The sequence below is a fragment of the Corvus moneduloides genome, chromosome 14 (genome assembly GCF_009650955.1).
Source record: "Corvus moneduloides isolate bCorMon1 chromosome 14, bCorMon1.pri, whole genome shotgun sequence".
In the NCBI taxonomy this organism is placed as follows: Eukaryota; Metazoa; Chordata; class Aves; order Passeriformes; family Corvidae; genus Corvus; species Corvus moneduloides.
Genome location: NC_045489.1, coordinates 13,978,163 through 13,992,776, shown reverse-complemented (window position 1 = coordinate 13,992,776; position 14,614 = coordinate 13,978,163). Strand labels below are relative to the sequence as shown.

At 41.0% G+C, this 14,614-nt stretch overlaps 1 protein-coding gene across 8 annotated transcripts in view; it reads left to right on the top strand.

Moving 5' to 3' along the window:
- AFF2 (AF4/FMR2 family member 2) overlaps positions 1-14,614 on the top strand; it is a 336,455-nt gene that overhangs the window by 288,565 nt on the left and 33,276 nt on the right. For 3 of the 8 annotated variants that reach the window (XM_032124427.1, XM_032124424.1, XM_032124426.1), the window contains exons 10-12: positions 6,405-6,621; positions 7,138-8,157; positions 10,319-10,443. In XM_032124427.1, coding sequence (XP_031980318.1) covers positions 6,405-6,621; positions 7,138-8,157; positions 10,319-10,443 — 1,362 coding nt within the window. The remainder of the gene's footprint in view (positions 1-6,404; positions 6,622-7,137; positions 8,158-10,318; positions 10,444-14,614) is intronic. The other 5 variants (XM_032124429.1, XM_032124432.1, XM_032124430.1 and 2 more) reach the window with 4 other exon arrangements.

The window sequence follows — 14,614 nt, the reverse complement described above, 5'->3', positions numbered from 1 at the left end:
TCTTTCATCTTTACTATCCTTTTTTATGGTCTTTAAAGCTGGAAGTATAAAAGGGTTATATGTATATGAAAAAAATCTGTTTCAGTAACTCTATCAACCTTGTTATAAACAGTCTTTGATTAAAACAGTTACTTTTAAACACAGTAAAATGAGACTGTGGCTTTTTACATACAACATCTTGTAAATTACCCTCCCCCTCAAAATAAATCAGAACTGCTACTTGCATTACAGTGCTCAGCATTGATACAGGCAGATCAGCTGCCACATCGTGAATAACATATTAGAGACATTTTCCCTTTCCATGTGTTTTGACATGAGAGAGCCATCATAAGTGATGTCTTACTACACGTGCTAATGTTAGCTGAAGCAACAATTTCCACACCTTATTTCATTTCATTGACCTGGGTGCTGATTAATATTTTAAAAGCCTTGATACAGGTTTTCAGTTCCTGTGTCAACCCAATCTTTGAAAGTTTAGATTTGAATTCTACCAGCCTGATGTTAAATAATTTAATACTAACCAGTGGAAAGGCAGTGAACAAATCATCCAGAGCAATCCTTTTCTTTAAAAAGCAATCTAATGGCAGTCGTATATAAGTTTGAAGATAAAGATATGAACAATTCATTATAAAAAAAATGGCAGCTCACTTTCAAATTAGAAGAGAATATTACTTCCTGATAATGGTGTAAGAATAGAAGAGAAATAAAACTTCGTTATTGAACAGTTATGGTATTAAATTCTGACACTAAATATTAATCTGCTAGATGCTGCTCTATTATTATCTGCTAGAATAATGAAACAGCCTTTTTTATGCAGAATTCAGTGAGTCCAGTAACTCCCAAGTAATGCCCATCAGGTTTGCAGGTTTTCTGTAGAAACAGATCCAAAGGAGAGATAGGGCTGGCTTCTAAACAGCTTGAGAGGGTTTGTTCTTCTGTCTCTTCAAATAAAATGTAGGGAGTGGAACTACAACAGTATGCAAACAAGAGCAAGTGCTGTCTGCTCTGGTAGATGCTGCAGTGTGGTTGAGTGCACAAAAGTCTTGATCAGAGCTGGGCGCCCAATTTTCAGTGCCCTTTGTAATCAGACTCTTTGTTCTCAGGAATCCGCATTTTAAATAGGCAAGCCAGATTAAGGATAGGCCACATAGCCTCTCTTTTACTCAGCAGGAACTGATGCACAGACATATTTTCTTCTCAGACACAAAGCAAAATTCATCTCAGTCCCAATCCAGTGCCTCAACAGGAAGATCAGGCACTCTGTCAAGCCTGTAGTCAGTTTTCCGGCATAGACCTTGCTCTTTCCAGATTTCATTGGTTGAATTTTCCCTAAATATAGGCTTGTGCAGTAAAGCAGCCTTTGTAGAGTGCTGCTTCTAATGGAAATACATTACCAGCGTGGATGTACTGTTGACTCACTGGTCACTTCCCATCTACAATTTCCCACTGCCCAGCAACACTCTGCTTTCTCTAAGTTTACATTTTGATTTCTGAGTAGAGCAGTGGAACAAGTGCCCAATTCATCATTACCCTAAAAAGGAGGGGTTGGAATGAATAAACCTATTGTTGGAGAGCAGCATCTATTTGCCAGATTCTCTTCACAGCAATTAATATGACTACATCTAATTGGGAGAAGGTTCAGGGAGATAGCTAAGGACTTGTTAGGAAGTTTTGTTCCTTGATGAGTTTTACTGCGGTAGTCTGAATTATACCTTTTTTTTTTTTTTTTACATCTGTATTTACAAGGTTAAAAGTTTATTATTTTTCTTATTAGAGGTTAATGAGCTTGAGTATTTCACATTATCTTTGTTGTAGCTAGCAGGTTTAATTTTGAAGATCATTTATAACAACAGTAGAGTAAATTATATGTTGAAAACAATATAATGGTCTAGATGACAACAAGAACAAAAAAAGCGTAAGCCATGTATCAGGCCTTTGGTTCTCTATGCAGCATAATGATCCAGACACATAATAATTCTATGTCTGCTTTAATTGGCTTTGGAAAAACAACCCATGACTTGAAAAACAGACGAGCTTCAGGCTGACATTTGAATTTGGGCAGAGCACCCGTACCAGTGAACTGCAGTGAGAGAAAGATGGTTGGTATGTGATGAGGTCAGTGCAGCTCCTCACCAGGAGCCATCAGCAGCCACACACCTGCAAGTCTCAGCTGCTCTGTAGTGAAGTTTGAGCTCAGCAAGAGCTGAAAACTACTCCAGGTACTGGTGGTACTGGCGGTACTGGTGTTTGTCCCCTCCTTCAAGGCATTTTTTGTCTCATACTTTGTGGCCATGCTGTGCACAATCGTCAGGGACAAGGGAAACGCTTGCTCTGTGAAAGCACAAGAAGGGAGATGGGTGAAGGTGCTGCAGAAGAGCTTTCTTCCAGATTGCTTCCAGATGTGCAGGTCTCTTCTGTCAGAAAGGATCCCAGCTTACCAGTCTGCAGGCAGCTGGAGACATCATCATGGTGACCTTTGCAAGGGACAGAGGCCTCGTTCCCCTTCCCCCTGCAGTGTGGGTGTCACTCCAGGGCTCTCATCTCCACAGCACAGGAGGAGCTCCTCGGGACAGGGGTGAGCAGGCACTGACCCGTCTGGCCTGAGTCCCGGGGGTCTCCCTGCCGAGCCATTGCACATCTCTGCTCTGGGTCAGGCAGAGCTCGTCTGACTGCCCTGCAGGACTCAGCTCAAGTGCTGAGCACAGGGCTTGGAAAATGAGGAGAACAAACCTAAAAGGAGGGCAAAGCTGATGTTTCTATTAACTGCAGAGAGGCCTTGCACTTGGAGAATGTGACAGGCCCACACTGAGTATGAGGATGACTGTAATACCTCGGCTGTTTGCTTTGTGTGTTTGCCTTGCAAGCTCTTTGGCCCAAGGACTGTGCCTCATCATGTATTTACACAGATCCAGCACAGCAGGTCACTGGTCTCAGTAGGGGCCTCCAATCTCAAGTGATAATAATGAACTGGCTTTCTTCTAAGTGTTATTTACCCAAACAATGCTGTGTTCCATTGTGCAGCATTGTTTTTATTAATTTTTTTTTTCCAGTTCACATGAAATAAAAACATTGTCCACTCAAACACTGAGGAACAATATGAGTGCTCATCTCCTGCTGGGAAATAAAAATTCAATAGTTTCAAATACCAGTCCTTCCTGCCCCCTTTAGTCACTTTGAGGACTTGTGTCTGATGATAAAATGCTTTAAACCCGTTTTAAACCTTGTCTGGACTGGCATTCCTTGTCTGGATCTTAGCAACATAACAAAACTTGCTTTGAAAGTCTCTTCAAGAGGCAATCCCCAGTACCTATGTGAGGAAGCCCAGTTTATTTGTATAACAGCTGCTTGAATTGCAGAATCTAGCCCAACATCTTTCAAAACATGATTGAACTTTAAATCTGCAGAAATCTCTGGAAAGAGTTCAAACCAAGTATTTTTGAACTAAGAGATGCATTTTATTTAAGGAAAAAAAATCACAAAAGGCAATCCAGAATATCTACTAAACTCATTTTATTGGAAGCAAAGATTTCTTTTTCATGCACTTATTTGTGAAATGTATGTGTACTTTTTTTCTTCTCTGCTGAACTGCTTTGTAAGAAGTTGATTGTGCTTGTATCTATGTACAAGGATCTGTCTTTAGTATGGTGAGATGCTAAGAAAGGCATTTTGGGTCTTATCTAATTGTTTTGCAAAGCATACACAGTTGCTCTCAACCCAAAGCACATGATGAAAATGAATGCTTCTACTTTAGTAATGAGGATCAGCAATGATGCCTTCAGCATGAAACTGCCCAGTGTAGCCAAGGCATAATTTTATTATCCCAGATGAAAGACAAATATGACCTCATTGTATTTTGTATGAAAAACATTATTTTGAGCCTGTCTGGTTCCTGCATGCTTGCTGAGCTGTGTTACTCAGTAATGTTTGGCACACGGTAGCTTTTCCTGAGGCTGGTGTGCAGAAAGAAAGAAAATAAGGCCAGATTGGAGCTGCTATCTATTTCTATGGTTTTATTCTGCCCTTTGAGTTCTTTGTCAGACAGTTGCAGTCTGCTCCAGAACAACTCCTGTTGTTTTGTGAGCACATCCCAGCTACAATGTTAGTCCCAGCGTGCTGAGAGGTAGGTTGTGTTTAAAGGCTGGAAAGGTCTGGCTGGGGCACTGCCTTTCCCTTCTTTGATCTAATATAAGAGGTGTTATTCTTTACATCAGTTGTCCTAATGAGAGCAGACGTGCCAGCCCTGAGAGCAGAGCATGTCCTTAGGCAGATGTGCACAGATGTGTGAGCAGCCCCACACACACCCCTCTGTGTGGAGGTCGCCTGGGCACAAACCACTGCAGAGAAGCTCTCAGATTTAGGGGAGAAGCCGTTTTTAAATTAAAACTTCAGTCTTCTGATAATTCCATAAATAACACTTTTTTTCAAGGCTGGTGCTTCATTCTGGCATTGTAGAATGGAATTCCCATGTCTGTCTCCTCAGTTTGGGTATCCTTGTGGTATTTTCTATTTTATTCTATTCTTCTTGGAAATATTTGCAATGAAATAGAAAAGCTCAGTTTTCATCTATTATTAGTTTTCCAAGTAGAAAATACAAGACCAAAATTACAAGATACTGATGTGAAAGGCAAACACCCTTACAAAAACATTTCTCCACTTTTCTGTTTCCTTGTTTACTGTTAAAAAAATTGCATGAAAAATGTGTTTTCTTGCACTTTCTCGAGCTTCACTGAAAAGGAGGGGTAAAGGAAGAAATACAAGTGCACAAATGGTTTTCAAAAATAATTACATTAAATACAAAATGTAAGATCCATTTTAATTCAGCAGTGGTTAGTTTCCCGTAATACTTTTGGAAATGCCTATATGTTTTCATCGTCTGTTCTTTGAATTGCCTTTTACTTCCAGTTGAAATTTTCTGAGGAGCTCTACTTGAGTCAGTTGAGTAAGGAGCCTCTAGAAGAATTAAAAAAAAATAAAAAAGTGTATGGACTTAATGAGCAACAAAGTTAGTGATCTGTAGCAATTACCCAAGTGAGTAATTTTGTTTCATTAATGCACCCTAAAGCACCAAGCTGTTTTGTCAATGGGCACTGCAGGGCCATTGCAAGGCTCAAAGAGACAGTTTTGTTACCAACCGCGGTGTAAGCGATAGGTTTTACCAACAAGGAGGGAGAGAAAGTAGCTTAGTGTAAGAAGAAAATTAAAGTCCATCTATTATTGTCACAGAAGCCAATGGCAATGCTTGTAAAGATTCTAGCAGAGCAGGGTCACACATCAGTTTGTTCTGGCTTTTCCAGTTTTTTTCTTTTTTTCCTGGCTTTTCCGGTTTCTTGGTTACTGTGGTTTTTTAAGAGGGCATCTTGATGCACAGAACATCTTGGTTTGAAAAGGGAAGGAAGGCGTGGACTTGGCTTAGTTGAATCCTTCTTGGAGGAAAATAGAAAAGCAGATAGAAACAGAGGCAAAGCTGTATTATATCTTGTAGGCATCTATGGATCACTCAGTATGGGACACACACAGTGTATGATATATTAAGGTGAAGTATTGAATATCCATAAAGGTATACTAGCAAATGGTGTCAATTTTCAAACACTTTGCTTTGTCAGCTTCACAAATTTAAAATCAATCATCAAAAAGTCCCCGTATAGATCAGCTGAGGAGACATAAAACCTTATGGTTATCTCCCTGACAAAAAAGTTGAAATTAAAGATGAGTTTATAAAGACTCAGACCGGCAGAATTCTGTAGTGCTAAAAGCTGGGGTCATCTGACCTCGGATTAGAAACAAATGCTGAAGAAAAACAATGACACTCAGCACACTGCTAACAAATACATCTTGGAGGACAGTTGAACATGCAGAAAAATAGGTTTCACAGAGAGGCTTATTTTCAGCATGAATGCTATTTTCTCACTGCATTATCATAAATATGAGAGGGAAAAAAGCGATAAATAAAAAATTCTTGGGCACTCCCTGGAGGCTTGTCAAAAGTACATAGTTTTTGTACACTGCAGTGTAAAAGTATTCATTAAAATTAATTTTTAAAATGTCCTGTCCAATATTAGTTGCCTGATGTCCTTCCTTTGGTCATAAATTATAAATGAGCTGGCAAAAAATGAAGAAACCATGATTCCATTATTGAATTATTTAAGTGTGATTGTTAGTTTTTGCAATCATTGGCCTAATAAGCTCAGGCTTGTGACACTGAGGTGTTTCTTACTGGAGGGTGATGATGATGGTAATGTTATTAACATAATCAATGTGTCCCATGAGTCACAAACCCAACCAGCTCCTCTGGTGACTCCACGGTGGCACAGCCCCTGGAGCTCTCATGGGTCTGCACTGCAGGAGAGGGAGGTGACGCTGAGGACATTCGGTGTGAACGGGGTTCACTGGGTGGTTTCCCCCAGGGCAACACTTGCAAAAAGCCAGGAGCACCCTAAGAGAGGCTCTTGTCCCCACAGCAGCCTGCCCGTGCCAGCGGCACACGCCACCGGCTTGGCCCATTCCAGCGGCGGCTCCGGCAGCTCCAGCGAGTCCGAGAGCAGCTCTGAGTCCGACTCCGACAGCGAGAGCAGCTCCAGCGACAGCGAGTGCAACGAGGAGTCGCGCAGTGCCACGCCAGAGGTACGGCCATCGCAGCTCTCTCCAGAGGGGGAGGCGTGGAGGGGAACAAAGTCCTGCTCCCTCTTAGGGGGATGTTGGAGTTCTGTGCTGTTTGATGCTGTTGACTTCTTTTCCCTTTGCTGTTTCACATGTGTGGCCCACATACTCATTCTAGGTTTTGGAAGAATCTTTCTGGCCTGCATTTGAATTGCTTTAAAGAAATATTTAGATTTTTGCCAGTAGCTAGAGAAGATTTTATTGACACAGTATTCAGCTGGGACTAAGGAAAGGCAACATGACAAAACTATGTCTTCAGGGACTAGCTAAACTTTTTAGTTGTATTAAATTTCTCCAGGGCCACATTGTAAACCAGATAAGGAAGCCTAATTAACCATAAATACTCCATAAATACTCCCATAAAACTAGCAGTCACCACTAGTTGACTGAAATAAAAGGGTACATTAAAAAAGTTCTCTTTTAAAGGGAAAAGCACTGCTTCTGTCTGAGATTTGTTCCTTGTCATCCTTCAATCTGCAGCCTGAACCCCCCTCAACAAACAAATGGCAGCTGGATAAATGGCTAAATAAGGTGAACCCCCACAACAAGACCATCATCAACAATCAAAATGAGCCTCACAGCGAGAGCAGCTCCCAGGCCCAGAGCAACCAGCAGGCCGAAGGGCCAAACAAAGGGAAGCTCAACAGCAGCCTGCCCCCGAGCGATTCCAAAGACCGGGCGATCCTTAGTCCCATCCGAGAGAAAGCCAAACCACGGGTTGCCCAGAAAACCCCAGAGGCAAAAAGCTCCAAGCAGAAGTCACCAGCTCATAATGAGCCAGCTTCACAAAGGACTACTGGGAAAAAGCAACCCAAAAAGGTAGAAAGGACTTCCAGTGTAGAAGAGTATAACTGGCCCAAACCAAATAATACCAGCAACACTCCCAAAGAAAAAGACACACAGGAACCCCCCGAGCAGCCAAAGGTTCGAACTAAAGCAGCAGTTGGGAAGACAGCTCCAAGGAAAGAACCACGAACTAGCACAGGTCTCACTTCAGAGAAGAAAAAGTACAGAGGCCCCAGCAAAATTGTCCCAAAGTCCCGGGAATTCATTGAAACAGATTCATCTACTTCTGACTCAAACACAGACCAGGAGGAGAGCTTGCAGGCGAAGGTGCTGCCAGCCTGCACTGGGTCTGGCACTGGTGTCAAAGTGAAGGACTCTGGCAGTAACATCCTCAGCGTAAGTAGCTTAACGAGCAATGGCAGCAACACATCCATCGACCAGACCAGCAATGACCTGGAGGAGCAGCTCTTTTCTCCTATCCCAATTGTACAAAATGAGCTTCTGTCCCCACTGAGAGAATATGAAGAACTCAAATCTCTGTGGGTGAAAATAGACCTTAGTTTACTCTCTAGGATACCTGGACAGGAAACTTTTGAGACCACGTCTGTGAAAAGCGAACCAAGAGAGGCAAATGTGAAACACAGGCGACCATCTCGAGAGTCCCCTACCCCAGCAGCTGAAAAACCCTCCACAAAATCCAAAAGGAAACACAAGGTAAGTCACTTTCATTGTTTAAAGGAAAACACTTGAGTTTCTGTGCACCCTGGAAGTCAGGACCACAGGCAGTGATTCGTCACTGCACCTGCAGCTGGGCTATGGGGAGGCATCACAGCACTGAGGCTTGATTGGTTTTACAAAGGACAGACATTTACAAGTGCACTCCAAATTAACATCAGAAACTAGTAAAAAGCAAACCCCAGCCGACAAAATCAATAAACAATGTATTTTTTGAGATTTGTCTTACAAGCTTTTTCACTGTATTTGCTCACTCGCCTGTTAGTTTCCAGTGCTCTGTAATCTGCAGAAAGTGGTGATTTCATATTGGTACAGTTTCAGCCATACTCAGAAAATGTGACTTCTGTTTGGAAGGGAGGGGTTCATTGTCTGCAGAATTCAGGCATTTTCACTGCTGGTTTAAACAAGCTTCATCAAAGTCAATGGAATGGTGCTTGCTTATGCTCCTGGTGAATTTAGTTTTTATATTGTTTTGTGGTAAAAACAAATGTGATTCATAGAAATATAATTTACTTAACTAGCTGCTTTCTCTACACAGCTACCTGAAAAAGCAAATATATTTTGACTGAAGGCATTATGTTTTATCATGTGTTTTATGTTATTTATGCCCAAGGGTACCCTATCTTGTGGGATATGACATTGCACTTCAAACTAAATGTGTTTTCAGAAAAGAAACTGAAGTTTTATGTCCTAAATGAATTTTTGTAGTCAGTTTTTCCAGCTGAAATGCTTGTACTCTAGTCTGCCAGTGAGAAGTCATCAAAATGTATTTTTTTTATACCCCAAATTTTATAAATCATCGTGAATATGACTTCAGCTCTCTGTTGCGATGGACTTCTTGAAATCCTGAGTTTGAGCAGTCCAATGGTACGAGAGAATTAATGCAAGACAATAACAGACGATGCCAGGCAGACACAGGGTCTGCACCCCTGCCTAAATGAGTCACTGCACTGGCTCCTTCCCTGTTGAATTAAGTGGAAATAATCACATGAGTAAACTCAGCAGGTTTTTATTCAATATATCTTCTAGCTGCACACTACAGAGATGCAAGAAGGAAGGAGAAAAAAAGAGGAGAGGGATGTATAAATGTCCATACTTATGTGTATGTATAAGTACACCGGGGTGCATATTAACTATATATTAATAATATAAATATAAATATAAATATATATATATATATAAAAATTTATATATAAATAATTGTTCCTGGGTAACTTAGTGGAGTGTCTGTATCATGGAGAAGGAATCTTGACTAAAACACAACTGTAGTATTGGCAACTAAAGTGAGGGCTCCCAGGGGAAAAAACAATAAGGGGGTGTTATATGAAAGTTGGAGCCTCATAATTTCCTTAACTGAGACTTTGATTCAGAAAGTAACAAAATGCAGAATCTTGCTCTGGGCCTGTGCAAGCATAAGCTGGACTCTGATCAGCCCCTTCAGTTGCAATGTGATTGTTCACGCTAGCCAAGGGGAAACAAGCCAATTAGGATAACTTGAGGGTATACCAAGAGTTAAAGCAGGGTAGGGAGACACTAATTTGTGTTTCTAAATCATGCTATTAAAAGATTTATTTTATCCATCTACTAGTGGGCTCAAGGCTGATATGAAGGTTCCAGCGACAGAGCAATAATCAGCTTTGCTTGTGTCATCCTAGGTCAGGCACAAAAGTCATGCATCAGGGAGGCTTCCAAAGCAAATTTCAAATGAGCTATTGCTGTTAATGACTACCCCAGCTCAGTCCTCTACTCCTAGTCCTGTGAGGAATACTTACTCAGAGAAGTTTTCCCATCAACATCTATTAGGTCAATGAGTAAAAGCTATTTACTTGAATAAGGTTTGGTGCTATCAAGTCATTGCATCTGAATTATTAATTAAATTCCAGTGCAGTACAGAAGATAACTTTAGCACATGAGACATTTTGCTTCCTAATTATCTCCTATGTCACTTGTTACATAACTTCATGTCATGTGTTCAGAGCACATTTAGCCCTGATTTCAGGTGACTTTCACTTCTCTTAGACCAGTAGTTTAACTGCTGCTGCTATAAAGGAAATACACTGAGATTCCTGAGGCCCTCTCAATGGCCAGTGAAGTTGTGCATAAATGCTGGATCTTTTATTCTCCATCTTTTTTATTAAAGCAGACGGAAAGCCTGGATACCTTTGTTGAAAGCAAGAAGCAGCGCCTGGAGGACCCTCCGGCTTCCTGCCTGCTCCCACCTTGTATTTCTCCAATACCGAACCACAGAATAAGCAGCACTAAAGAGTAAGTGGATTTTTGACATAACATTCTTGAGGGATTTCATAGTGCTGTTCTGTATGTCTTTGTCCGTAGAGTCAGATGGGCTTGGTATTCCCATCCATCAGGAAGAGAATCCACATGGTTTTGGAGGAGATTCATTCCTCCTTCTGATGGACTGCAGGACTTCAGGATGCCACCACAGTCCTGGTGTACTCTTCAACCCCCTTCCAATGTTCTTTCTTGCCTCTATCACCTTTAAACTCTATGGATAGAGAATCCTGCTAAAAGTGGTATTTATTTGATTGCCTGGAATTATTTTTTTTAAATCATTTTCCTAAGAGACAGTTCCCAGTTTTATTGAACAAAATAGTGACTTTGCCTCATGTTCATTGCCTCTTTGTTTTAACTGTGTGTACAGCAATGCCAGGGGTAACCATCCCAAGTGTCTCAGATACGTGCTTTGTGTCTCAGCAGGTACACCATCCAATAGTTTGTGCCTTTCAGAGTGTCTTTCAGAGATGGCTATAATGCTTGAGCAAACAGGTGCCACATAAATATTGATTCTGATTACAGAGTCACAAGGTTAACATTCTATAAATAGCCGAAGAGTCCAGTTCCCTTCTGTTACCAATTTTGTGCTTTTATGATTTTGAGATGAGTACTTCTTTCTGCTTCGCACTAGGATAAGTGAAGAATCAAAATCACAATGTGCTTCTGAAAACAATGTGAGGATAGCTAAATTTAGATTAAGTTTAGAAATAATTTATGAAATAGCACACTAATTTTAAAATCCCTAAAGAAGGTTGAGCATCGTTTTGTTTATTCTGGTGTCATTATGCAGTAACTTCAGACTGTGGACTAGCCCCTCATTCAGCCACTGAGAAAATCAGAGTTGGAGTCTGGAAAAAGAAGATGAGTTAAAAGTTACAGTGGGATCTGTAACATGTTGCACATTTGATACAGATCGTGATGGGTGTTGCCTGATTGTCGTTGCTAGAAATACAATGAGCAGAGATATATTGCAGAGGGAATCAAGGATTATCCATCCCCAACACCTCCACAATCCATTAAAAAAAAAATCTTTCTATTGTTGTCACCATCAGGCCCTAAGCATCCACCCCCAACCTGATGTTTCTTAATTTGAGCTTGTTTTCCAGGTCATTAATTTGATTCCTCAGAGCTTTCAACCCTTTGGTATTCTCTCTTAAAACATAATTGTGTCCATCAATAGTTATTTCCATATGCTGGCTTTTTCTCTCATCTGCCTGAAGTTTTGAAGCACAATTTTCTGACTTCTTTTCCACGGCAGTAACTGAGGCCTGGATCACACTGCATTTTTTACTAGTGTTTTCTGAGTTTGCTTGAAAAAATTGCAATACTTTTTGATAGTTCAGGTTTTCAACTCCCAGAGACATGCAACTGAGTACAGATCAATGTATTTCCCAAAAGATCAGGGACCTGAATGAACTGTGTGAAGACAAATTTCTAGAAATTGAAAAATTTCATTTTTAAGCAGTCAGGAGTGGTTCTGTTCTCCAGAGAGTTAAGTAAAATTTTAAGGGGAGGCAGAAGAAAGTCCACTGTTCAAGAGCATGGGGGAAAATAAAACTTCAGGGGTAAAAGGTTGAAAGACAGGCTTTCCCATTTGGCCTTTTATTCCCAAAAGTTCTAAGTTTTCTTTTAGAGCTCTATATAAGGACTTTGAGAAATGAGGGTGAGTCAGCTGCAGGTGTGATGATGATCTTCATCCCTTAAGAAGGTGTTAAGTCTCATGGTGGATGTTGTCACTTCGTAGGAAATGTAGGTCTCTCCCATTAGAACTTGATCACTGTGCCACTAAGCCAAGTTCCTCAAGACAGGCACTGGAGATTTTTATTAGGCTTTTTTATAGATACGAGAGTGTTTTGACAGAAAGATGATGATCTCTGGGCCAAAATTTCGAGGCATTCAGGAGTCTGGAGGAATCAGGGAGGTATAGGTCACACCTGTGCTTTCACAGCTCCCATTGTCTCCCTTGCTATAGTTTAGGTATTTGGATACATTTCTATCATTGTCTTTCCCTAAATATATGGGCTCAATAAAGCAAGCAAAGATGTACAATTAATCTTTAAAGGGTCAAGTGTCTAATAAGGGCAATTCTATGCCTAATTTCCACAAGTTTCTATGACTGCATGTACAGTTTGAGTTCAGAAATTTCAAATGGTCAGTTGTGAACTCAAAAGGCGCTTGCACAACCAGAGGGCAGGTTTGTATTAGGTAGTCATTGTATAAGCCATAGTTACCTCTCTGTTCCTTCCCTCACATCCTCAGGGGCTGATGCCTTTCCCAAAATCTGACCTGACACTTAAAATATACTATTCAAACTATTGCCACTGTATTTCCCTTATTTCTGATGCTTACAGCAAATGAAGGAATAGGTGTTTCAGTGTTTTCATAGGAATACGCTGAAACACTTCTGTGAAGCTGAATTTTTGTCAGATCAGCTGCCTGCTTTGCAACAGAGGATTGCTTACTTTCATTTACTTGCTTGGCACTCTAATTTTAATTTAAGCACTAATTTGATGTGCTGCTGAATACCATTTATATCTGAATATTTGAGTGGTAGACCCAGTCCAGACAGAGCACTACCCACCAGTATTTGGCTTTTTGTAACAACACAGGGAGTTGCTTGGTGGTGCAAACTGTGAGTCAAACTGGACTCGTACCAGTGAAACATGCCCACCATCTAGCAGGCATGCTAGAAATCTGTCTGAGGCAAGCATTTCTGCATTTCTGTTTTTTGAAATTTCCTGTTCCCTTTTGTTTGACCTTTAGTTGAAGATGCACCTTATTTGGCAATATGTATAAGTTGATCCCTTGGGTAGTCACAGCAGCATTCATTGGGGTTCCTTCATGGCACAGGCAGCCTTCACATCTATGACAATGACTTTAGCTCCGTTCAGGTGCTGCCATATGGTCCAGGCTAATTTGGGAGTGACCTTTCCCTGCAAACCCCTTGCAAAAAGTCAGATACACCATCAATGTGCAGCATTTGATTGTGGGCTGGGGGAGTAGAGGCAAAGGAAAGCCAAGTGTCTGGTACAGACAGTGGCTTTGTCTCACTAACAGGCCAGAGACACCACTGCATACCACAAGGAGAGGATAAAGAAAGGGCAAAGAAGTGCAGCTTGAAACATGAGAGTAGCTGGAAATTCTCCCTTCTTCATGCACTGACCTCTTGTTGCCTACTTGCTTGCTTGCTTTCTACCCTAAAAGAAACCAGGCTGGGGAAAAAAAAAAGCAGATGGGGAACCTTCTTCTTTGATAATTGGCCTTTTTTAGACACAAAAAATTAAACCCTGCAGCCACAAGACCATCAGTTCTGCTTGTAGTTTTTCCGTGCACTTTTATTGTGTTTCTCCCTAGATTTTAAATATATTTTAACTAACAATCATGTCAGCAAATTAAACCATTGAGTCTCAGTAATTATTGCAATAAATTCATTCAAAATTAGCGATTCCTGCAATCAAAGATCAGTTTCTTAGGCCATTAACAGCCCAAAGCAAAGTGACAATCTGGTTAACTGCTGGTAACAACCTATTTCATGGAGGTTATTGTTAACATAAATGCTTTAGCGTAAATCTAAGGGAGGTAACATTGCTAAATAAATTATCAGCTTAATTCCTGCAAAAACTCGTAGGATTAAGTGGCCAATAGGGGAAGAAAAGAAAGAAAAAACCAACAGACAATTAAAACTGTGTTGTTGGGGGGGTGGAGTTAAATGTAAGTTATGTAGAAGAAATATCCTCCAGTGCCTTTTCTTTTGTGGTTAATTCTTCCAACATGATTTATGTGCCAGAGTTGAGTAGCTGCACCTGTTCCTTGGTTTGCCCCATCTTGTGTCCGAGCCCAAAGATGAAGTGAACTGGTGAAGTTTAAAATAGTGAAGAGCTCCAAACTGCTCCGTGCACAGCGGCACAGAAAACCACTTTGCTCTGTGTTCCCACCCATGAGTGCATGTTCAGGGTGCCCTGTGCAGGGCATGTGCTTGGGAGGCAGGGGTTTGGGTTCTGCTTCCAGGTGTTTCATTAACTGTGTCTTTGCTGCTGTACAATCCAAGAACACTTGCAGGCTTTGTCAGGGCAGTGCTCACCCTCCTTTGGAAAACTTTCCTCTGGAAAAAGTTCAGAGTGTTGCTGTGCTATAACTATGGTAG